General features: G+C 49.0%; 1 protein-coding gene across 1 annotated transcript in view; it reads left to right on the top strand.

Moving 5' to 3' along the window:
- The window catches only part of LOC127215417 (solute carrier family 23 member 1), a 34,426-nt gene that overhangs the window by 5,489 nt on the left and 3,185 nt on the right, over positions 1-25,752 (top strand). Inside the window, exons 2-8 of the mRNA XM_051175871.1 lie at positions 368-511; positions 1,954-2,111; positions 17,694-17,853; positions 19,499-19,680; positions 20,504-20,624; positions 21,483-21,639; positions 22,560-22,813. Of these exons, the coding sequence (XP_051031828.1) occupies positions 368-511; positions 1,954-2,111; positions 17,694-17,853; positions 19,499-19,680; positions 20,504-20,624; positions 21,483-21,639; positions 22,560-22,813 (1,176 nt within the window). The remainder of the gene's footprint in view (positions 1-367; positions 512-1,953; positions 2,112-17,693; positions 17,854-19,498; positions 19,681-20,503; positions 20,625-21,482; positions 21,640-22,559; positions 22,814-25,752) is intronic.

The following is a 25,752-nucleotide window of genomic DNA, read 5'->3' as shown; positions in this document are numbered from 1 at the left end:
CTACAGGGGCCAGGCCCACCTTCAATTTCTGAAAGGAAGTCTACCAGTGTTTTCTTTTTTTCTGTTTTTAACTTTAAGGCATGCTCCCATCGCCTCTCTGGGAAAGCTGTCTCGCTGCCAAGCCTTTGGGTCAACCCGCACCCTTTCCACAGCCCAACACTTTCGAGTCTTTAGCACAGATGCCTAACAGGGACAAAAGGATACCGTTCTTGTCCCTCTGTCTCCGCATTCCTCTGCTGGCCAGCATGGCTGATTGCTGTCTTAAGCCTCTTGTGTCTGGAAGGGGGTCCCACCATGTAGCCCACAACAGGGACTATAGTTGTCTTCCCCTGGAGTGCTCACACTCGCTCTTTTCTTGTCTCTGCAGAGGGATGACAGTGTGGTCAGCTCCCACACTAAAGGCCAAGGCGAGAACCAGGCTGGGCAGCAAAAGGGTCCTAGCAGCAGTAGCTTGGCCTATGGCATCTTGGACAGCCCACCATGGTATCTCTGCATCTTCCTGGGGATCCAGGTAAGACTACCCAGCCAACACCAGGTCCAAGGAAGTTCTCCATCAACCACAGATCTAATTAGTCAAGGTCGACATCAGCTGTTGCCATGGCTTCCACACTGATCCCAGATCCCCCCCCCCCCCCCCCAGCGTGTGAGGATGTGTGTAAGATGGTATCGAGGGAGGCAGAGTTAGAAGTTCTATGTTTGCCTAATGTGTGAGGCCCTGTGTTCAGTTCACCGTCTCACCAAAAAGGGTTGTAAAGGGTTAAACTTGTGTTATTTTTCCAAGGGATCATGGGAGAAAGAGAGACCGTCAGGGTGTGCCTTGAAACATCCATGCTTGAAATGTCCACCACCTTCCCTTAGAGCAGCCAAGCCATCTTTGCTCATCACTGATTCTTGTAAGCTGTCGGGGAGTTTCAAGTTCTCCCTGCTTCCGGTACACCTCCAACCCCCATCTGTCAAAAAGCAGTGCCGGTCATTTTGTTCGGATTATTCCAGAACTTTCATTGAGGGGATTAACCTGTGTCTAATCCGTTAGTTGACTGGTCCCTTTGAGACATCGCTTGATGCAGTGACAAGAGCTGGAGCTGCCCCTTACAGGCCTGGCAGTTTGTTTCTCCCGTTACCCTCCTAATATTCCCCACTGGCAAGACCAGGAGATGTGGAGGAGGAAGAGGAGGAGGAGAGGGGGGAGGAGAGGGGGGAGGAGGGGGGAGGAGAGGGGGGAAGAGAGGGGGAGGAGAGGAGGGAGGAGGGGAGGGAGGAGAGGGGGAAGGAGAGGGGAGGAGAGGGGGAGGGGGAGGGGGAGGGGGAGGGGGAGGGGGAGGGGGAGAGGGAGGAAGAGGGGAGAGGACAAATAGTTGCATACAAGAGTCCTGTTTGTATGGGACTGGACCGTCACCCAAGACACTTGGCATGACTCCAAACAGGACTAGCTGTAGCCCGTGAGTGAGCAGTTCCCTAGATCCAATCAGACTGGCCATTCTGAGGCCAGAGTATATGAAATAGTGGCTCATTCCTGTACCTTGTTAATTGCTATCTATCTCCTGTTTGTCTTTCTATAACCTACATCCATCTGATTTGTCCCCTCGGTAGCTGAGGCTGCGCGCTATGATTTCTAACCTGCTCTGAACTCTGGGTCTGTTCTGTTCTGTCAGGTGGGACTCAGTGAGCTCCAAGCTCACACTGGGGTCCTCCTTGCTCACACCTACCATGCTGTGATCTTATTCTTAAGCCCCCATTTGTCTCCCTGAGCCTGTGTCCCCTGATATTTTTCTTTCTTCCCCAGGGCATCAGTTCCCAGTGCAGTGTCCCTCATGCTCACAGCCCAGTCTCTCTGGCCGGGTCTCAGCTTCTCAGGACAGAACCTCCTAGTAGGGCATCCCTGGCGAGGATGCTCTTCCGCCTGGGAGGATGAAGATGCAGCCAGCAGCGTGTCTTTCTCTGCTCTGTCCACAGCACTTCCTCACAGCCCTGGGGGGCCTCGTGGCTGTGCCTCTCATTCTAGCCAAGGACCTGTGCCTGCAGCATGACCCCCTGACCCAAAGCTACCTCATCAGCACCATTTTCTTCGTCTCTGGCATCTGCACCCTCTTGCAAGTGTTTTTTGGGATCAGGTAGGTAAAAATTGCTCTCCATGGATTTTGAGTTCTACTTGCTATGGTATCAGCGGGGTCAGCCTGGGTGCTGCTGGATTGACAGGAAGCTGGTTTGAGGGAGGAGCAAGGGACGATCCAGGATGCTTGGTTTAAGGTAACACAATTCTGTATTAGCTTAGGGGGGGAAATGTGTTCTTTACTAGCTTATAAAATTAAGCTAAGAGAAATGGAGGAGACATGATGAAGCAAGGATTCAAATGCTACAGGCCTCTCGTCCTCTTTGTCTCTCTCATGTGTATGTACATGTGCATGTATATATATATATATATATATATATATATAGTGAGTGTGTGGAGGTCCAAGCACAAATTCGGGTGTTGTTTCTCAGGAGCCATTTATTTTATGTTTTGAGGGTCTCTCAGTGGCCTGGATCCCTCCAAATAGGCTATTTTGATTGGCCTTCTAGCCCCAGGGATCCTCTTGTATCTACTGCCCGGGGCTGGGACTACAAGTGTGCTCTGTTGTATCTGACTCTTTAATGGGGAGGTGGGCTGAATCCAGGTCTTTATGCTTGCGTAGGACACACTGGGGACTGAGCCACCCCCTCAGCCCTCACAGCTCTCTCTCTCTCTCTCTCTCTTTCCCTCTCCTCAGGCCCCTAATATTTATGAGGCCCTTGAGAAGAATAAACCAATAAGGACTCAGACGCCCCACGAGTAGATAGATGTTAGAAAGCTGTAAATCAAGCTGAAGAAACTGTGAGCTGAGCCATGAACCCGTCATCCGATCTAGAAAGCCCGAGCTGAGCTTAGAGTTCTCTGGCTCTGCAGCTCAGTCAGTGTAGAGCCAGCCGTGCAGTAAAGAGAGGCCAGCCTCCAGCCCATGGCCTTTCTCCTTTTCTTCCTGCCTCAGTCTTTGGCCCAGATCACAAATGGCTTCCCACGCATGAATGTGGACACTCCGGCCTGTACATCCAGGTTCCACCTGGCAAGAACAGAGTCCCGCAATAGCTACCCCTGCCCATCTTTAGGCCTAGGGTTCACGGCTTCTCACTGCTTTCAGCAGGCAGGCCTGGTAAAGCGAGGCAAGCAGGCTCAGGAGGAGGCTCTGGGGGGACCGGGGGAGATGTGCTGTAACTGGGCTGGGTACAGGCGCGACACTTTTGGGGTAGGGATGCAGGGTGGGAGCTGTGGCATGAGCATCTCTGCGAACCTGTTGGAGGCTTAAGAAGATGGGCATCCCCACCTCAGGGGAGGAAGAGAGCAAATCCACCCTCCCATTGTCTTTTTGTTCTGTTTCGCTTTTCCTGTAGGTGGGTGGACACCATACTGGTCAGCATCTTTGCGCCATCTGCTGATCTACTGCCGAGTTTTCCTGGAAACACCCTCACAGATGTGCTCTTACTGACCATCTGGGCATCCCCAACCCAGTCAAACTGATACGTTAAAGTAATAGAAGTCTCTAAGGCTCAGGGAACTTTATAAAAGAGGGGCCTGCAAGTATGTGAGGGCTGGGATATATAAAGGGCTGTGAATCTCATTCTCTGGACCCCAAATCAAACAAACAAACAAACAAATAACCTCCAACTTACAGTATCTTGTTTCCTGGACCATTCACACAAGATTGGCCCTATCAACAGGAGATGGTGGGTGGCTCACAGGGCTTTACGTTACTGCTGAACTATTGTCTCTCGGTGGCTTCTGGGAGAGGGTAGTCATTGTCTTTGGCGCTATCCATTGCAGAGTGCACCAGGCCCCGGTGGATAGCACCAGACACAGACCACCCTGGTTACACTCAGCAGGTCACAACTCAAAACAGATAGACGTGAATGTGGAAGACATTTGTAGGAAAGTGGGGGGTCTTGCCTTTCACAATGTGGAGGGCGGGGGCTGCAAGTCACTGTCTGTGACTTCCTCTCCGAGGAACCTCTTGACCTTTCTGTTACCTCCTTCCATCAAACATGTTTTGTCAATTTCATAATGCATATATTGTACTTTGATAATTTTCACCCCTACCCTCTCGTGACCCCCTTCCAGTCTTCCTGATCTTTTCTTTTTTAATTTTTTTCTTAATTTTGCATATCAACCCCAGCTCCCTCTCCCTCCCACCCTTCCATCCCCCCACACCTCCCCCCCCATCCCATTCCCCACCCACTCCACAGGGAAGGTGAGGCCTTCCAGGAGGGATCATCAAACTCTGTCAAGTCATTTGGGGTAGGGCCTAGGCCCTCCCTTGCATCTGTAGGCTAAGGGAGTGTCCCTCCATGGGGAATGTGTCCTCCTGGTTCCACTGTCTGAGGTCCCATAGACTGTCCAGGCCTTCTAAACGAGACCCACGTTTAGGGGGTCTGGTCCTATGCTGGTTTCCCAGCTATCAGTCTGGGGTTTATGAGCTTCCCCTTGTTCAAGTCGGCTGTCTCTGTGGGTTTCTCCAGCCTGGTCTTGACCCCTTTGCTCATCACTCCTCCCTGTCTGCAATGATTCAGGAGTTCCTTCCTGATCTCACCATATGTTTCCATTTTTCTCTTTTTTTTTTTGGTTTTGTTTATTTACTCTTTTGTTTTTACATCCCAACCAAAGTTTCCTCTCCTTCTTCTTCTCCCAATTTCTCTCCCCCTACCTCTCCTCCCCCTTTCCTTCCTTCTTTTCTTGTGACCCAATGAGTTCCATCAGGGTTGCTTGCACAAGTGGGAGGTCATTTACCTCAGCCTCAGCCGTGGCTACACGGCTGAAGGAAACGCTTCCCTCTCCCGAGCAACAGCTCCTCCAGGAGGATTGTTACTTGTGGGTCCCCGCAGAACATTGACAGGACCAGTCCTGTGCAGGTAATACTTGCTGCTTCGAGATCGTGGTGCCTTGTTGTGTCGTCCATGGCTAGAAGACAGCATGCACCCTCTGTTCTTGACCTCCTACAGTCACTCTGCCTCTCTTCCTCCATGATGTGCCCTGATCCTTGACCAGTTATGAGTCTCGGCAGTCACCTGTCACCCACAGTGAAAAGAAGCTGCTCTGACAGAAGCTGAGTGTATTCCTAATCTACGGGCATAAATATAAACAACTAGAAGGCAGTTGGATGGGTTCATCACATCCGTTTGATGCTGTGAGCTATAATTGGGGAACGCTTAAGGTTCAAATTCTAGACCTGGCTTTGAGCTGTGGGAATGTGGGAGCTCACTTACCTTCACTAACTCCGGGATTTTCTTTTTTTGTACAATGAAATAATTGATTGGAACACCATCCCGAACTCTCATTTCTAATGTCATGACTACAGAACGAGTGTATTTCAGCTGGTAACAGGAGTTAGCTTAGCCATCTAGCTGTTCTTTAAGCCGAACTAGCTAATCAGGAGTCAGGGGTGAAGGAACTCAAGGAATCTACACCCCAGGGAAATAAAATTAAGAAATAAATCATGCTGACATCATTAAACTATGTGGGAGTAGATAAGCTGAGCTTGGGCCAACCCATGGAAATGGGTTTCCCGCCCAGGTCCTAATGAGTAACTGCCCGGGAATCACATATTGTGATGATAATGAATCAAAGGCCAAGTACATTTGGTTAATCTGTTGGTCAGTGATAACACAGTGCTTTTCTACATGAGACACACAAATGCTGGTGATGCAGAAAGATTTCCCAAAAAACAACTCAAACCTAGTTACAAAACGGCAAAAGAATCCCAAGAGTCCATTCGTGCTGCATGGGGCCTGGGAGCTGTGAAGGACTTTCCCAGTGTGGGGCTGGCGGCCTCTGGCGCTTGACTCTGGGGCTCTCTTGTGTATCCCCTGACTATCTGCTCACTCCGGAAACTCACAGAGGTTGTAAAATGAGACAAAACTATTCATTTCAAGTCAAAACATTGCGTATCCAGGGTAATCTCCGGGGGAAGTAAAAGGTTGTTTGTGTGTGGCTTCAGGTTTAACCCTGCCTCTGGCACTAGTTGTATGTAATTGTAACTGTGGGATTTCTTCTGAAGGGGTTTCAGGCAATTGTCTCTATTCTTGCATCTTGGAAGAACCGTTCCTGTGCTTTCAACTCTTCAGACCTTTGTTCTACCTTCCCTACCTTGACTCAGCTCTGTCCCTGTCCTTGATTCTGTTACCCAGTCGTTAGGATCAGAACCTGGCAGCCCTGGCAATTGAGGCGCAGCCACCCATAGTCAGTAGGTCAACTAGACAGATACAACACTGAAAAACAGATAAAGGGTATTTATCCAATGCGAGTACATTGGGAAAAGGAAGAGCCCCAATGACACTGTCCCCTCGGGATTAAGTTAAATAGAGGCAAGAGACACAATAGCCAAGCATGCCTGGTCAAGGTATGGCTCTACCCATCACCAACCCATCTTCAGCTGAGCTCCCGTCTCTCCAGCAAGGTGGTCTGGCAAGTTGTCAGATCTATGTGAACTCTCTTTCTGGAAGATTTCGTCCCCCCTGGCTGGCACCAAGGTATCAGCCCTTTCTTTCCTTCTCCCAGCATGAGACACTGGGCAGATCCCACCTTCCTGGGGTCTACCGATTCAATAGTTTGATAACCCAGGGGGAGCACAAACACCTCTGGACTATCTTCATTCCTGCCATCACCCGATCTCTGGCTGGAGTGGGGACAGTGCCTACCATACTGGGCAGAAGAGAAAGCCAGTGATCCGTCATGTGGGGAGGCTGCAGGGACTGGTGAGTCTGAGCTGCTTAGCATTTGTCTCTCTGGGGAGTGGGAGGACACAGAGTCACAGGTAGCCCAGGATGACCTCAAATTTATTATACAGTCATGGCTGGCTTTGGACCCAGTGGAAGTGGAGAAGGAGAGTGAGGGGTCCAAAGCCGGCAGTGACAGATGTGAGGTCGCCCCAGGCTACCCGGAAACCCTAAAAAGAGAGAGTTAAATTAGAGAATGTATATGAAGTGCTTAGCTCAATGCCTGGCATAGAATTTTTTCCCATACAGAAATAAAAGGACAGTACTATCTATATAATTTTGCACATTGCCCTCCCCATTAAAATTATTTAAAATGTAACTGTGGCAAACAGGAATGCTTCCCTGTTGACACACACAGCACTTCTTAAATACACCCCCCCATTTCAGTAAACACGTCCTTGCAGTAGTAATTTCTAAAAGCTGGTCACTCAGTGTTCTATAGAATAAATGTATTTTCATCTATTCAATGAGTTCCCATTGAAAAGTTTCGTGTTTACCACCATCGTTACAGTGGCCAGTGTAATTGATGATTGAGAGAGGTAAGCATTTATTTAAAGATAGAAAAAACAGCTGAGAATATACTGTAAGCTATTTGTGGGTGGTATCAGTGGTATCACCTATGTGCTAAAAAAGCTTATTTAGTTTTTAAATAGAAGGAATATGGAAACAGAAGGTCGATGGCTATTTCTGAGTTGTAGAGTTATGGTGATTTAAATTCACTCTTTATATTTCTCCTTTACTTGTCATCTACTTGCCTTTGAAGTATACGTGGTACTTTATGACCAGGAAAAATGATAACCTATTGCATTTTGTGTGTTTTGTTTTTCGAGATGGTGTTTCTCTGTGTAGTTCTGTAGACCTGGCTGGCCTTGAACTCACAGAGATCTGCCTGCCTCTGCCTCCCCAGTGCTGGGGTTAAAGGCCAGCACAACTTTATCCTTAAAGCCTTTGATTAAGTTCATTTTTGCAAGAGCTATTTTTGTTCTCTAAGTACAATATTTCCTTTTTAATCATACTCTTTTTGATTTATGGTTGCAAAGTTTTTTTTTAAGTGTACAGTGGGAATGCTTTCTTTTTATTTGCCTCTTTTTCCTTCGTATTTTCCTGGTTGCTGACTATCCTTGTATATCTGTTCATATTTAGAAGTACTGTTCTAAGAGGTTGACCAGAAGTCCTGAACCTGAAGTGGGTATTGGCCTTCACTATAGCCCAACTTGCACGCATGCCCGGTATGCAGCTGCAAGGACCACGATTCAAGTTGTTCTTAATTGTAGATGTCACAGTGGTGCCGAGGAAGTCTCATCCTCAGCATCTCTGTACTTTTCATTCCATCAGAAAAAGATTTCACAGTCTCTTACCTGGGGGCCAGGAGCTGGCCACCCTACTCTCGTGGGACTGTGAGCGGGAGGGGTTGGTGTTTCATGTGGACGCACTGATCAGAGGCTGGGTCACGAGGGCCTCCCCCGGCTCCCATATCCAGTTCTGCCTGCTGTCTACCTGCCCAGGGACCCCATGCTCTGCTCTTTCCATACAACAGATCTCAAGTCTCCTGCCAACACACCTGTTGTTACAGCCCTATGTTTACCCCCACACTGGGGACTGTTTCCAGAGACTTCTCGGAGTACTACCGTCCTCTTCCTGTATGGGATCTGTCTCCCGGGGCGGGCAGTTCCCTTGTTACTGCTCATCATCTGTTTTCCAGTTGCCAAACTTTAGCACAATCGTTTCCTACTCCAGCCTCTTTATCCTTGGGACTTATGCCCCTAAACTATATTTTAATGTCAGTTTAGTGCATATAAGAAGGGGGAATTTTATTAACAAATCAATGTTTTTCTTAAGTTTTAATCAGAAATTTAATTTACATCTATTATCTAAATATATATTGAGAATATTGAATTTTGTCTATATTAGTTAGCATAACTATTTTGGTATCTTTAATTTTCAACAAAGACTTTTGTACTTTGTGTTTTACACTAAAGGTTTTATGTTTCTAGGGTTAGAAATGATCACTCTCCCCCTAAACACCAATTTTCTCAGCATTATTTATTGAATAATCATCCATCTCTCATAGAGAATATGTTGCCGTGTGCCTTAGACTAAGCTCTTTTTTGTTGTAACGATGAAATACATTTTGTTTTACACACTTTCATGTTTTCTGCTTGGCCGTGCATATTGTATACATTGGAAATTATATATAATGGATAAAGAAAAGAGTAAAAGTAGACCAATTGTACTCGTCAAGTGACAACCACACCTTACATTGCATGCCATAGTCTTTCTGGTTTTTAATGGACACGTTGCTTTTAATGGCTTATTTATCCATTCATGCTGATTCTTGATTTACATTTTGTTTATTTATTTAGCTGCAGTGAATGTGTAGATATCAAGAGGACAGTCTGTGGTAGTCAGTTCTTCCCTTCTGTCATGTGGGTCCCAGGGATACAACTCAGCTTCTCAAGCTTGGCAGCCCTTGAATTCTTAATATCCTAAGAAGTCTTTCTGAGCATCCAACTTTTTCCAGGAATCTTTTATATCTTCAACTAGAGTCTCTCTCTCTCTCTCTCTCTCTCTCTCTCTCTCTCTCTCTCTCTCTCTCTCTCTCTCGTGTGTGTGTGTGTGTGTGTGTGTGTGTGTGTGTGTCAGATTTTTCCTGGAAAGACATGAACAAATGTCTTCTCATTACCGCAAGGGAACCGACAACTGACCAAAGTATGGGCACAACCAACGTCCATCTTGGTTTGCCAATAAGTTTTATTGAGGTTACTTACAGGAATGTGGTTGAGGGGTCACTTACAGGAGCAGAAATGACTCAAAGGCAGGTGCATCACCAAAGCCCACCCCAGCATGGGAGTCAGCTCACACAGCAGCGAACCTGGAGCTCACTGCACAGCCTGCTAGCTAGAGTGTCCTTTGGGTGCCCCAGCTCTTCCTGGAAGCTCAGCTGGTTTCCGGTTCTTCTAGGCAGCTGCTCTGGTCTCAGTCTTGGCTCTTTTCTCCCCTCAGTCTCCTTGGCAGCTGGGCTGTGCTTTCTCGGCAGGGAGGGCCCTAATGAATCTAGCCAGTTTCAGGGAGTTCTTGAAGCACTATTTATTTATTTATTTATTTTTTAGTTGTTTACCTCCCTGATTAATAAGCTCCCCAGTAGGATGGAGACTGTTACACAACACTGAGGGAAATAGGAAACAGAATTTATTTGCTTATCACCAAGACAGTCATCGGTTATGTGGCGCATCCACATCCTTAGGGCTGTTCTTAGATGGGAATCTGCACATTCAGGGAGGCTCCAGGGGATGCTGTTGTGGCTGTGTGCTTCATTCCATGGGGCTGCATCTCAGCAGCTCTGCTGTTCCTGATGTCCATCAATCACTTCAGAGATCCAAAAAGCTAAGAAGCCTGACATGTACTCCACAGCCTGCAGGCAGCTCAGCAGGCTGAAGAGCATCCTTCCAGTACGTCTGAGGATCTTCCAAGCAGTTCAGCTGGTCTTTGTTTCTCCTAGGTAATTCTCTGCTTCTCCCAGCAGAAGGGCTTCTGAAAGTCCTCTTTGGGGCTTGGCTTGACTGAACATGACTCTCAGCATCTTCATTCTTCCTGTGCACCCGGGGAGGGAGGGTCCTCGTGGACCCGGTCAGTTCCAGGGACTTCCTGAAGCTATTTTGGAGTTGTGTGCTTCCTTTCCTAATGAGCATCCTTGAAGTAGTTCACCTCCTCTTAGAACATGCTGTTGTTTCCCCTATAAACACCCTTTCTTAAGTTTCACCAAGATGAAAGGATTTAATTTCAGAAGGAATTACATAATAGTGTGTGTATATGTCTGTCTGTCTGTGTGGTGTATGTGCATGTGTTCCCTTGACTACACATGATGCAAACAGAAGTCAGAGGGAGGTCCCCCTCCATCACTCTGCCTGTCCCTTTGAGGCAGGGTCTCTTATTGAACCTGGAGGTCACATTATTTCACCTAGGGTGGCAGCCAGCAAGTCTTTGCAATCTCCCTGTCTCTGCTCCTGTCACTGAAGGAGTTACAGGTGTGTGTGTGTGTGTGTGTGTGTGTGTGTGTGTGTGTGTGTGTGTATCTAACTTTTTACACATCTGCTGGAACTCCAGACTCCTGTCCTTATATACATGCAGAAAACTCTCTTAAAGGCTGAATCATCTCTCTATCCTGTACCTGGCCGTTTTGAAGTTAATAACTTCATTGTATACTTTATTTGATTGAGTGTGTTTTTCTTCATCGTGCTCTCCTTTAAAATTATTTCTAAAGTATTCTAGCTTTTTTCATTATTCCATAATTTCCAAAGCATTTTATTGAATAAAATAACAAACATCTTGGAATTTTGGTAGCGTTTGCGTTACATCCATAGATCAACTGGAGATATCTGGCCACTTTGTAATGTTGAATTTTTCTTTTAAGGTTCATTGTGTGTGTGTGTGTGTGTGTGTGTGTGTGTGTGTGTGTGATCTATGCAAATTATCATTTGTTTTCCACTAGAGTTTTACTTTTAAACGTTATCCCAAAGTCATGTAGGCGTGTGCCCTCTTCTATATCTTATGAGCAACCACACTGTTTCACTAGCTTCATACAGACTATCCCTCTCCAAGTGTTCAGGCCACGGCAACATTTACCCTCTTGTTGTAAGAGTTTGCACAGGCCGGTGAGGCTGTCTACTCATCACCAGCTGGGTGGGGCTCCCTGTGGAGGGTATAACAGAGCAGCCTTTGCTCCTCCTATCTGGGACACTTGGTGACAACAGATAAACTCTTCTTTCCACTTTGTGTTTCGGTTTTGAGAAGTCCCTGAGCAGCCCCGTTTGGGGATGCTTTGCTTGGGCTCTGCTAGCTGGAGCTGGCAGTCTCCTGTGCTAAGTGTTTGTGTCTCACTCACTCTACTTTAAATCATTGGATTCGCAGTTCCTTGCACAGCGTGATTTGATGAACGATCCCCTTTTTTGCGTTTGAAAGATTGCATTTATTCCTTGGGGGAGGAGCAGCACACATCATGGTCCTGAGGACAACTCTCTGGGCTCAGTGGTTTCCTTCCACCACGTGGGTCCCGGGGTGTAACTCATGTCACCAGCCTTGGCAGCAGGGACCTTTACTCGCTGCGCCATTTTGCCGGCCCCCAGGTCTCCCTTTCTTTATCATGGACGACGTCCAGGACTCTCATCTTCTCGTATCAAGTGACTCAGTGGACAGAATTGCAAAAGTCACGGCAGGACCCCTTCCCTCTTTGTCTCATGAGTTGAGACTCTGAACCCTGAAGAATACGGACTGGGTGGACCCTGGGCTGCTGCTCCAGCATCATCTGGAGTGTTTATCATGACTCCTGGATCCTCCCACAGATGTGCTGGAAGGTCAGGACCTCTTAGGCTTCTGGAGGTTTTAACAGATCTTCATGAAATTGCCATGTTAGAGAGGGGAATCGAGAGAGGCTGGCACAGGGGGCAGGGGGCACCGAGGGAAGATGGTGGCCTATTGGCCTACGTCTCATAGAAGTGCTTCGTCTTGGACTTAGGATAGGTCATGGATGAGGTCACCTGTGAAGTAGAGGAAAGAACACACATCAGATGACCAGGGAACATCCTTATCAATAATGTCATCACACCTGGACTTTGGTTTCCTCTTAGAATGCTGCCCAAAGTGTTTGCATTTTTCTGCATACCTTGGGTGTGCCAACAAAATGTGGAAGAGACATATTTGACTCACTCTCCAGGTTACCTCGAGAGCAGCCAATCTCCTGCATTATCCCAGGCATTGCTAAGTTCTTTGAGACGGACAGAGCCTGCTCTTCCTGTCATCACAAATACTTGCTTGTGTTTCATTTCCTCATACCTGCTCTCTCTGAAATGGAAACGAGGAGAAACCACTGGGAATGACGTTGGAAAGAGGGTAACCCACTGCAGGTGGGGTGGGATTGTAGCCTGGCCCCACCCCAAACCTGATTTGTTCCTCTTCCATATGAACATAGCAGCTATGATGATGCACATACATATGTTGTGGTCTACAAACACATAATTTCCCCTGAACCATTTGAAGTGAGTCTAAGTGTTAGTCGTGTTGTATAGAAGGGCAAGCTTAAGTACAGGGAGGTGAAGTGATTCAGTTCTTTTCCGTTGAACCTTGTTTGCTAAGTGTCACAATCTGCTCTGGCTGCCATAGCAAAATATCATAGACTGAGCAATTAAACACTTGTCAGCATAGAACCCAAAGGGAACATTCTTGAGCCAAATGGTCGGTCAACCATCCATTGCCCTGGAATGTGGATTTCAGTTGTTCAGAATAATACTCTAATGTAGAAACAGTTTCATGATGTTTTTATAGTTACACAACACAAGGAAGTTGTAAGTCAAGGTGTTTTCAAAAGTGTCAGGTATGCAGGGTGCAGAGAGGCAAGGAAGTCTCTGCTGTGGCTTTTGGATTGGTGACAACTGGTGCTCTGATAAGTTGATACATTCCCCAAAGTTTTACCTATCAGTCACAAGGATGTTGGGTGAGACACAAGGTGAGTGATAGGTGGTTATTATGTAATCTAAAGATAGCCCAAGATAATTTCTGTTTGAACATACTACCACATGTCTACACTCTCCACCATCGGGAAGGTTTAAAATGTATTATTATTGTTGATTGGGGAATATGAGGAGCGTCATCTCAACTTCCACGTTTCTGTGAGTTCCTGGGATCGAACTCAGGTTGTTGGATTTGCAGCATTGGGTAGCTAGTGTCTTTTACTGCTGAGCCATCTCCCGATCCCTGACAACCAGGAAGTTGATTGACAATCAGTCAATCATTCACAGAGCATCTCTACCATGTATGGCTTTCCCACCCCCTGGACACTTCAGTCCACCCAAAAGAACCGTGCTTTACTTATGGTTCTGGGCTGGGCATCTGGGATCAGGGTGCATGCATGCTTTGGCTCCAGTGAGATCCCCCTTGTGGCTTCCAGGTGGCATCCTTCCAGTAGTGGAGAAACCTCTCATCTTGTTTCTTCTCATAAATATACTAGTCCTCTCTTTGGTTGGGGGGGGGGGAGAGGCGTCATTTGAATGACTTCATTTAAATCCAAATCCTTCCCAGAGGCATCATCTCTTAATAAATACCATGAGATTGAGGCTAAGGATGAAAGAAATTTACTTTAGGGAGAGTACCCATGTTTGGTCTATGCACTAAGTCATAGTAGCTGCCACAGAAGTAGGTAGTTGGGGACAATGCTCACAGACCTTGCATCTTGGGAGCAACCTAAGGTATGTTCTGTCTTCTAAGAGAAAGACTTGTTGGTCAAGGAAGCCCTGAATCCTCAGTGGCTGGAGGCTCTCCACTGCATCAGACTCCTGTAGGTGTGACTTCCAACCTTGCTGCTATAGCTCCCTTGGGTGAACCCTGAAGTTGTCGTAACTAGTCTTTAGCTTTTGCCTCATGGCTGCCTGGCATCAATAAGTGCTGGGAGTTACTTATGATTCTTCCTCCCAGGGAGATGCGGGGCTCAAAAGAGGAACCAGGAGTTGGAGAGACGACTCAGCGGTTAAGATCGGATCCTGAGTTCAGTTCCCAGCATATCAGTCAAGTCACAGTTGCCTTTAACTCCAGTTCTAGGACACCCGACCTCCATGGGTGCTGCACTCATGTACTCACACAGACGCTTGCACACATGTGTGTGCACACACACACACGTACATTTTAAAAAAGGAAATAAAATATGTGTATAGACACTGGCAGGCTGTGTTGTAAGCACAATACTGTGATACTTTAAGGAATATTGTAGCAGGAAAAAGTCATAGTTGGCTTTGCTTAGGAACGCAGAGGATATGGCACTTGATTAACGGCAGGGGGCTGGGAATGTGGCTCAGCTGGTAAGGTGCTTGCCTAGCAATCTGGGAGCCCTGGGTTCAATCCCTAGCGGCATACCTATAACTGTAACACTTAAGAAGCAGAGGCAGGGATCAGTAGTTTAAGGTCATCCTCAGCTACATGAGCTTGAGTTTGGAATGAGGAAGAACCACTGAGAGCTGAAATACACATGTGTTCATGCCACTGGCGTGGTGGATGCCACGGTGAGAACTGTGTTCATGCCACTGGCGTGGTGGATGCCACAGTGGGAACTGTGTGCGTGTCTCTGGCGTGGTGGATGCCACGGTGGGAACTGTGTGCGTGTCTCTGGCGTGGTGGATGCCATGATATGACAGGGTACTTACAAACATGCCATCTCAGGTTCAAAGGAACTAGGGAACAGAAAGTGATAGAGGAAATTTAATTTATTTATAGTTTGGGCAATCCAGGGAGAGGATTTTCTCCCCACTGTGCAAAAGTTAGAACATATGTTCATTTAGCTGTGAGATGGGTTACTAGCCCTTTGAGGGGTGAAGGCTAAGCCTCCATTATCTGTTATAGAGACAAGTTTTTATTCAAATTCAGGTGAGGAAAGAAATGGGATATTAAATATCCCTCCTTCTTTAAAATACTTATTTTTGGGCTGGAGAAATGGCTCAGTGCTTAAGAGCACTGGCTGTTCTTCCAGAGGACCTGGGTTCAATTCCCAGCACCCACACGGCAGCTCACAGCTGTCTGTAACCCCAGTTCCAGGGGACCTGACACCCTCACACCCTCACACAGAGAGAAGCACAGCAGAAGTTACTCCACAAATACTCTGCCTTCAGAGTAGATGGACACTAAATACAGTGTGCGCCACCCTACGTGGGTACGCGAACTAAACGTGGGTCCTCTGTGAGAGCGGCAGACAACTGTCACCACTGAACTACCTTTCCAGATCAGAAAACACTTTCTAAAAATGAAAACAAAGGCCAGAAAAAACGGCTCAGTGGGTAAAGGCACTTGCCCACCAAGCCTGGTGACCTGAGTTCAATCCCCAGGATCCACGTTAGAAGGAGAGAGTTTACTTCCGCTGTCGGTGCTTGATCACCACACACATGTGTGCGCATACACACAGACGAATGTAAGAAAACTCACCATCCTGAGGCAATAATCGTTAGAACTGGATTTTGACAATATCAGAGTTCTGCAATGAGTTTATGGATAGTAATAATAGCCACAAAATTACAGGGACAAATGCAAGTCTTCGATGGCATAATGAAATGCCCAATGAATATGTGAGAAAGCTCTATTACATACCTATAAAACGAGAGGGAGCCGAAACAACCGTTTTAAAGTGTTGCATGTCTTTGGTGGTGGCAGTTTCGGCCCTGGAGCGACTCCTGCTCTCCTGGGCCCCGGTGGTAATGATGACATAGACAGGACCCAGGGACACACTCCCGTGGCAGATTGTTTGTAAACGTAATTATAGGGGTCAGAGGGTGCAAATTGTTGTGAATTGTCACTCTGTGGGGCCAGGGACACTTGCACACACAGAAATGGCAGAAGAGAGGGACAGGCCCCTCTTGGTCTGAAGGGACAAACGACGAAACCCCAGCGGACGCTGGAACTGCACTAAATATCGAACCCTGTAATGCTGTGTTCCTTCCTATGCATGTGTTCCAGTGGTGGAGGTTGATTTATGAATAGGCACAGCGAGTGATTAACACGATGTCCAGTAATAAAATGGAATTATAATAATTATCTTGACAGTGATCTCTTTTGAAAGACTTGAGGTAATTAATAATGTTTTCAGAGGACACTTGACCACATGTAACTAAGAGGGTGGGGGGAAAAAACCGTAGATGAGGGTGGATGACTGTGCAAGTGGGCATTGCCTTTCCATCACGGCTCTGACCCGTATGCCTGACACACGGCAAATCCTCAGTGAGAAGTTGATGAAGGACTCAGATGTGTGGGATGTGGCTGGACAATGAACATACTCTACGCTTATCCTCCACACAACAACGTACGCCACGCTCTCCCCTTTCTGTCCTGATGCTCAGCTTTAGGGTTCTGAAATGAAGACAGTCACACATGCATACATAACACACCATCCATGCCTCCTGTTTTCCTTTGGAACGTCATGGCCAGATTTTTTTTGTTGTTGTTGTTGTTCTAAATTAACTGCATATTGACCTTGCCCAAAGGCGAGTAGAAATAGTGGGTCTGATTATTTGCAAGAATAAAGAAACTGAGTTTGAGTTCCAGAACCCACATAAACAACAATAAAAAGCAGCCGTGGTGACAGCACCTGTAACTCCAGAGCCGAGGAAACAGACACAGGTGGACAGTGACTCAGCAACTACACTCTGGCTGGTGGTCTGGCCTCCACATACACAGACATGCATGCACCCACACCCACAAAGTGACAGCTGCATTCAAGTTGGGGGAGCCGTCTGGGCCCCCAAATCCCAGTGTCCAGGGATGAGGAAGCAGCAGGTAAGCCTGGCCTGCTCGTGAACGTGGAGGCCGCTTACCACACGGGCTTCTGTGTTCACGGGGTAAGCACGCTAAGCTGTCACAGGTGTCCCAGCAGTCACTCGGGTCTGGAAGTGACACATCTGAGCGCGGCCCTCAACCGTGTTGTGATAAGGAACCTGAGGACAGGGGCCTAAGGTTGCCCTTGGGTCATCGGAGCACAAGGGAATCCAGCAACCACTCTCACCAGTGTGGAAATAAGTTGCTGGGAAATAAGAGCTGCCTGGTGCGAACTGTGCTGGGGCTGGCCGAGCATGCACTGGGCCTAGGGTGGAGAATTATGGTAGCTACGGCGTTCTCCAAGTCCCATGCGGGCTTCACATTGTGCTTTAGAACCCGGCCCCCTCCTCCTGGAACTACACCTGGGTCTGAGTTTCTTTTCCTGCTACTTGTCCAAAGTTGCACAGGCTTCATGGCCTCTCCTTGGAACTCAGAAGAGCTCCCTGCAACCAAAGGAGCAAGGGCCACGTGTTACCACTGAGCTAGGAATTGGGCTCACGAGGCCCTTTGGGGCTCGCAGCAGGGCTTTGTGAGAGGACCTTGGTGGTAACCACATCCTTCCCCTCCTCCAGGCTGCCCATTCTCCAAGGAGGGACCTTTGCCTTTGTGGCACCCTCCCTCGCCATGCTCTCTCTTCCTGCCTGGAAATGCCCGGAGTGGACTCTCAATGCCAGCCAGGTCAACACCAGCTCTCCTGAATTCATTGAAGAGTGGCAGAAAAGGATCCGAGAGGTAATGGGAGAGCAGGCTGCTCAACTGTCATTATCCAACTCCCTGTAAAAAGGATGCTTTACTTAATCCACTGATATGGACAAGACAGACAAGGGTCCTGTCCTCAGGAAGCTGGCAGTCCAGCGGGGTGTGTGTGTGTGCATGCGTGTGTGTGCATGCATGCGTGTGTGCATGCATGTGTGCGTGCATGTGCGTGTATGTGTGTGTGTGTGTGTGTGTGTGTGTGTGTGTGTGTGCATGGTGGAGGGAGCGAGAGAAACACTCCAGTAAGAAAATGAGAACAAGGCATCATGATGGGCAGGAGAGGATTTGGAGCTGCCTGGATGGAAGACAGAGATGGTCAGTCAGCAGGCTGACTACACAGCACAGGTCCAGCCACAGACGAAAACAGCTGCAGGAAAGCTGATACGCTGAGATGGGAGGAACTGTCAAAGAAAAGCAAACAGATGCTTTCTTTTTCTCCTCCTCTTTTTTTTTTTTTTTTTTTTTTTTTTTTTTTGGTGAGGGTGAGGTGGGGTTCAAGACAGGGTTTCTCTGTGTTGCCCTGGCTGTCCTGGAATGTTATAGACCAGGCTGGCCTCAAACTCAGAGAGCCACCTGCCTCTGCTTCCCCGAATGCTGGGATTAAAGGTGTGAGCCACCACCTGGCCATATTCTGTTTTCTAAAGAAGTAGCTGCAGAGGAAAACTAATAATAGAGAACCATGGGACGAGGTGTTGAAACACATGAACCTGCATGGTATTTTCAGATGTAAGACACAACAGCAGTGTGTTCACGCTGAAAAGGTAACAATAAATCCACAGCGATGAACATAGGGGACTGAGATGCACCTTAGCTGGCAGAGTGTTCGCTTTCGCATTCCCAAAACCCTGGTGTGACCCTCCACAGCCCATAAACCAGATGCAATGCCGGCACTCTGGAGGAGGAGGCAGGAGAATCAGAAATTCCGTCATCCCTTGCTACACAGTGAGCTCAAGCTTAGCCTGGACCCACATGAGTTCCCGTCTCAAAACAAAATACAGCATTTTTTTAAAGAGAAGAGATACCATCTGCACTGTTCAAACAAAAAAAGGAAGAAACAGACTCACTCAATCCAGTAGATCAGCTGACACAGATCCAAATCCCGCCTGTTAGTTAATTGCTGGGCAGCCCATGGGCTGAGTGGTTTTAGGAACATAGGAAGAGGAATGAGATACCCTGACACATCAAAACTGTATGAAATTCCGTTTTCTTTGCCTGGAAATGAAGTCCTGATGGAACACAGCTTGCTTATTTGTTCTGGTCTTGCCCGGAAACACAGAGCCCAAAATATTCCCATTTGTGGGAAAAGTTCTGACCACTTGCCATAGAAAGTTTGAAAACAGAGACGCAAGATGCTGCGCCCCTGTGGCTAGTCTGCTAGCCTCCCTTCCCACTGCAACAGCAATCCACAAGTAATTGTGAAACCCAGCCCCTGAAAGCGGCAGTTAAATCAAAATGCCAGCTCACATCCCTTCCCCTCCATCCCTTTGGGTCCAATTTGGCCCCTGCACTGCCTGGGAAAGTTCTCCCTAGGTGTGATCAGGCGGGCTCATAGTGGGCTGCCGTAGCCAGCCCCGTGGGGTGTGTGTCCTGGTCCCCACTGAGGTCCACACCTGTCCTTCAGTTGCAGGGCGCTGTCATGGTGGCTTCCTGTGTCCAGATTCTGGTGGGCTTCTCGGGTCTCATTGGCTTTCTCATGCGCTACATCGGCCCCTTGACCATCGCCCCGACCATTTCTCTGGTGGCTCTGCCTCTGTTTGAATCTGCGGGCAATGACGCTGGGATCCATTGGGGGATTTCTGCCCTGTGAGTATCCTCTGAGAAAGGTAGGCCATCTCAGTCCTGTTTGGTGGAAGGTTACCCACTAGACATTTGGGGAATCCAGAACACTGGCAAACTCTCACTGTTTACACATACTCCCATGGGCATTATCGTCGAGACTTAGAATGCATTATGACTGTGAGGTGTTCTAATCGTACCGATCCTCATAGAAACCAGTTTATCACAGCATTGTGTAAGAACTCTCTGGTCCCTCGCCTGCTAGGGTTTCATCAAGCTGAAGAGGGTTCCAAGAGCGGCCCCAGCTCACAAGGGGGTCAGCAGTCTACGGGGAAAGACTGAGTTCCAAGAACCTGCCATTCTGGGAGACAGCCAGGAGTCAAGAGGGTGCTGTGTGTGTGTGTCCTGGGCTGGCGCTGGGGTGTTTATGGGGAGGTGATGACAGCCAAGGAGGCTCGAGGGGGCCACAGGCGAAGCGAAGCCTCCCTTCGGCATTTACCCTGGAGCTCAGGGGTGGCATCCTCATTCACCGTGCCCGTTGTGTGTGGGATGTGCAGAGCTGCCTGGGACAGATCTCTGACTCTCATTACTCTCCGACCCACAGAAGTGAGTCTCCTAGCCCTCCACTTCCCTTCAGCCAGCAGCATCTCCCAGTGGGGCTCGGCCCCTCCTCAGGGATGGCAGCGTTCCTGTTCTGCCTGTGCTTCCTACAGGCAAAGCCTCAGAGGCCTCTGTGACCGGATGGGATGGCTCCGCTCCCTGGCCCATCCCTAGAGCCGGGAGTGGGTACCCTGCCCCCACCAGGAAGAATCCAGCCCACCGTAGACGTGGTCATTTGTTTCTGTTTCAGGACCATCTTCCTCATCGTGCTGTTTTCTCAGTACCTCAAGAATGTCATGGTTCCTGTGCCCGCTTATGGGAGAGAGAAGAAGTGTTACATCTCCAGATTCAACCTGTTTCAGGTCTTCCCTGTAAGGGCTGCCCCTCGCTCCTCTTTTACCCTTGGCTGGCTCACATAGGACAACAAACTCCTATGCCTGCCTAACTCCAAAACCAATGCTCTGTCACCTCTGGAGAGCTCTTCCTGGGAGGCTGAGGGGTGTGTGTGTGTGTGTGTGTGTGTGTGTGTGTGTGTGTGTGTGTGTGTGAGTGTGTGTGTGTGTTGCCCCCTGGTGGTTGGTGGCATACCATCTCAGGTCCCTACTCGGAGCACCTGTATGGGACAGACATCCTGGCTGTCCCCATAGCCAAGTACTGGGAATGGCAGGCTCGCCTCTAGTGATTCATGGGTATCTCCTTTTCCAGAGCTTTCTAGAAAGGTAGTTGCACACAAGTTTCTCTCTGGCTCCCAGAAGCAAAGGCCTCCTATCACACCCTTCCTCTTCAGCCAACAGTCTCCCAGTGGGAGGGAGCATCCACTAAGTGTTCTAGGAGCCCACCACTTTTCTGGCTCTGTCAGAGGAGTGGGTCTAATTTCACAGCACAGATGAAGTAAGTACATGGTGTGAGAGCCAGATTGTGACCAGCCTGTGCCACAGGCTTTCCCCGGTGTGGACATTTCTGTCCCACTCTGCCCAAGGTCTCTTTCCATAGGGAATTTTCTGCCTCTCTTGCCAGCCTGTGCTAATTTATCCACGGACACAGCAGATTCCTGTTGTCAGTAAGCGGCTCGGTAACCTGGGACACCCGGGTCTCAGAGCACACCCTACCGCTACTGCCGCTGCGCAATGCTTGCATGCACACGCGCGCGCACGCACACACACACACACACACACACACACACACACGAGGAGGGGGCGGGCAGTGTGAAGGGCAACTCTCTCCTGCAGGTGCTGCTGGCCCTCTGCCTTTCGTGGCTTTTCTGCTTCGTGCTCACGGTTACCAACACCCTCCCCAAGTCCCCCACAGCATATGGATATATGGCCCGCACGGACACCAAAGGCAACGTGCTGAGCCAGGCCCCTTGGTTTCGCTTCCCTTACCCAGGTGAGGAGGGTTGGGTGTCCTTATCGTTTGGGGCGCGTGTTTCCTGGGACTGGGGACACTGGATGGAGGGTTGAAAAGGGTTGGGGAGGGATCACCAGGAGCAATGGGCTCCAGGGAGACCGTGCCTGACCCCTGAGAGGTGAGGGCGAAGAGGGAGACACCAAGGTTGTTCTAAGGTGCACGCCACGTGTGCTAGTGTGGACTGAGCCTAGGGCCCCCGCTTTCTCCACAATTGCTGCACCAATGCCACACGAACGCAGCCCCTCCTTTTACTTTTCTCCTTTGAGACAGAAGACTGCGACGTTGCTCAGGCTGGCCTTGAATGCACTCAGTAGTGCAGGCAAGCCTTGAGCTGTGATCCTCCAGCCTCAGCCTCCTCAGAAGCTGGGAATTCAGACACTAAACCCAGGCTGTGCTAAAAAGCCCTTGGGAGCAGTGGGTCTCCTCCAGGTTACCAATAAGCCCTGGGCCCTGGGGGTATGTGGGGGGGGGGTGAGAGCCAGGCCTGACTCTCGGGCAGATTTATGGGTCTCCTGATAGGTTCAGTGGATCTCAAACAAAGCAGGTTTAGGGCTGAGTTAGAATATTTTGGGGAAGAGTACAAAAGTAGCCAGGGCTGAAGGATAGCCGGCCTGGTTCATGGATATGATGATGTCTCTCTAGTAGAGACTTTTAGTTTCCAACAGTTCCAAGGTTTCCTTTGAAGAAGGCGTCTTTTCTACCTTTCCACACACAACGATGTCCACATCTGAACGTCCGCTCCAACTCTCAGGGTGGAGGGAGGTCTAGAACTGCTGATACTTCTGGTAGCTGAGAGCTCCCCAGGCTTGAAAGCCTTCCAGAGACGCTTCCGGCAAAGGAACGGCTTGGGGCCTAGCAGCTTCCCCTGCCCAGACAGTCCCCTTGGGTTACCTCTGCAGGACAGTGGGGCCTCCCCACCATCAGCCTGGCTGGAGTCTTTGGGATCATTGCTGGAGTGATCTCCTCCATGGTGGAGTCGGTGGGTGACTATCATGCCTGTGCTCGGCTGGTTGGGGCCCCGCCCCCTCCGAAGCATGCCATCAACCGTGGCATTGGCATCGAGGGCCTTGGCTGCCTGCTGGCAGGAGCCTGGGGGACCGGGAATGGTACCACCTCCTACAGCGAGAACATCGGGGCATTGGGCATCACCAGGGTAAGGCTGCTGATGGAGGTTCCTGGCGTGGGGCTAGGTCCCTGCAAATTAGTTTCCTGCAAATGTCACCCGCTGATCTGGCAGTCGGGAATGAGATGGGGGCTGTATTCAGCTAAAGCAGAGGTGTGCACAGGGAAACACTCGCTCTTGGGAGGCCTTTTCTACAGGATGCCCTGTCCACTGGCTGTGGCCCCTTACATTCCATAAACAAAACAAATCTCTGTAGACAGTTTCTCAGCTGAGGCTTTTCAGGGGAGAAAAAAAAGCAGGGAGTTAAAGAGCCACAGGCAAGCTGTGACTCAGGTGGGAGGTCAGATAAACCCTGAGAGAGAACACTTAGTTTTTATGGGCTCACACTCCACCCTGTGGCCTTTTCAGACATTGCAACAATGGGTACTTTCTCTGTCTCGGTCTCTCTCTGTGTCTGTCTGTGTGTGTTTATGTGTGTTAGGAGGTGAGGCTGAAGGCCACATAACTCCTGTAACTTCTCTTGGATGTCACAGCTAGCTGCCCACATGCCAATTCTGAGGCCAAAGAGGAGACCTAGGTCTCCATGATAGGCTCCCATGGTGATGGGCTTGGGGATGACTGTCCCCTTCCGTGAGAACTTTGGCGCCACAGGCTGGACCTGAAGACCCAGCTGTTGGACCTGCAGCCATACCCAGTCAACGGCTGCGGCGTTAAACGGGACAAAGCATTTCTGAGGACCCCTGGTCTAGAGAGAGAAGAATAAGCAACTTTGCGATCTCTCCATCTCTCGCTATATAGGTGAACGTCAGTTGGTGCTAAAATGTCTTTTAAAAATATTTTTTCTGATTGTGGGAAAAGCACAAGACAGAAACCCGCCATCCTAACTATTTGGAAGCTTAGTTTAGTATATTCACACTGTAACACCACACCAGAACTCTAAGCCTCTTCCATGTCACACAATTAGACAGAGAGGGAAAGGGAGAGATGGAGGAGGGTGGACAGGAGGTGTGTGTGTGTGTGTGTGTGTGTGTGTGTGTGTGTGTGTGTGTGCCTGTGTGTATTATGAGTCAGCTTCCATGGCAATAATCAGCCCATTGAAATGAACTAAGGCAGTGGTTCTCAACCTCTGGGTGGAGACCCCTCTAGGAGGTCAAACGGCCTTTTCACAGGGGTCACCTAAGAGGATTGGAAAACACAGATATTTACGTTATGATTCACAATAGTAGCAAAGCTACAGTTACGAAGTAGCGATAAAAATGGCTTTATAGTCAGGGGTCACCACTAGTGCTGAGATTGTGTTAAGGGGTCTCAGCACTAGGAAGGGTGAGGACCACCGAACTAGGGGAATCTCTTTTAAGATTCTGAATAGAAACAGCAAATGATGAGTGAGGTGAGTTTCGGATGTTAAGTGAATCTCCAAGCGGGCAAAGGAGAAGTCCAGGTTCATCGTATTAACAATTGCTTGTTGAGGAAATCTGCTGAGTGATTATAATGAAATGCCTCTCCCGGAGGGATTAGGATGTGGACTACCTTTCTGTAAAGCCCTCTAGAGAAGGGAGAAAAACTGTGATAAAATACGCATAGCATGAAACTTACCATTGTAGCCATTTCTAAATGGTTAGTGTGGCAGGCGTCTTTAATGCATACTTTAATTAGTTTATTATGCACAATATCATGCATATACAGTATGCTGTGACATTCTTCCCCTGTTGTTTTGACAACAGGCTTCATTATGTTGCCCAGGCTAGCCTCGAGTATCTGCACCCCCTGCCTCGGCCTGGTGACTGCTGGGAGCAGTTTGGTTACGTGTTCACCGACTTTGGCACTGCGGTCCCTTTCCCATCCTGAAGGAGGCCCAGCTCCTCACCCAGTCCCCTTCTCACTCCCCTCTCTGTCCTCCCATTTCTCTTCTCTCCCCCCCCCCTTTCCTGCTCCTCTTCCTCTCAGCCCCTCCTTTCCTGCCCCTGGAGACCCCGGGCGGCTTACCTAGGCCACTTTCCCAATGCTGTGATAAAATGCTGTGGCCACAAGCGACTTAAGGAAGAAGGGGCTTATTTTAACATATGGTCCCAGAGGGACAGCGCCCTCATGACCCGGAAGGCGTGGCTGGTCACGCTTTCACCAATCACAAGCGAGAGGGGGAGGGAGAGGGAGAGATGGGGGGGGGGGAGCAAACAGACTCAGGAAGGCCAGCAAGGCTATAAACCCTCAAAGCCCACCCTGTATCCAGCAATCCTAAGTGTTCTGTAACCTCTCCAGGCTGCACTACCAACATGTGAGCCCACTGGAAATTTTTCATTTAAATCAGAAGGCTCACTTACACGTTGCGGCAGGTATCAGAAGTACGTCCCTTGGGGACTGGGTAATACCTCATTGTGTGGCTGTGTCATGTTTAGATTCTGCCCCTCCCTGCCCCCAGGGCCCTGAAGGATGGAGCCCATCCCTTGCTGTGGATTCCCACCATTGCAGCCCTCCCCCACCCCCCCAGGCTTTCCCCCACCATGGAGTTCACATATGCCACTTTCCCTCTAGAATATTCTCCCACCAAATCTTCGTGCACACGGTGCGCTCCCTTCCCTTGTCTCTTGGTATATTGGTTGAATTGTCCCCAGACTAGCCAATCACCACAGAGCCTCCCCCAGTGCCCACTGTCCTGAGGCTTCAGAACACTCCCTGGGCTGCTGATGGGTGTTCCCTGCACCCTTCATGAGATCCCTGCTTGTCACTTGTCACTCCTGCTGAGAGATAGATGCTCCACTTACAAAGCACCAGATGACAGGGGATGGAGGTGGACACTGTGAATCAGACACCTAGCCACCTGTGGATGGCCAGTGCTGCCAGTAAAGCTCGGCGACTCTGGGGGGGCGCCTCTCTCTAGTTTCCTCTTCTACAGAATGAGAGGCGTGTACAAGTCATTCTCTGTCATTCCTTCCTCCCTGGCCTTTTGTGATCAGTGCCTCTGGCACTGC

This window comes from Phodopus roborovskii, unplaced genomic scaffold (assembly GCF_943737965.1).
Source record: "Phodopus roborovskii unplaced genomic scaffold, PHOROB, whole genome shotgun sequence".
NCBI classification, from domain to species: domain Eukaryota; kingdom Metazoa; phylum Chordata; class Mammalia; order Rodentia; family Cricetidae; genus Phodopus; species Phodopus roborovskii.
This window is presented reverse-complemented; position numbering and strand designations above follow the sequence as displayed.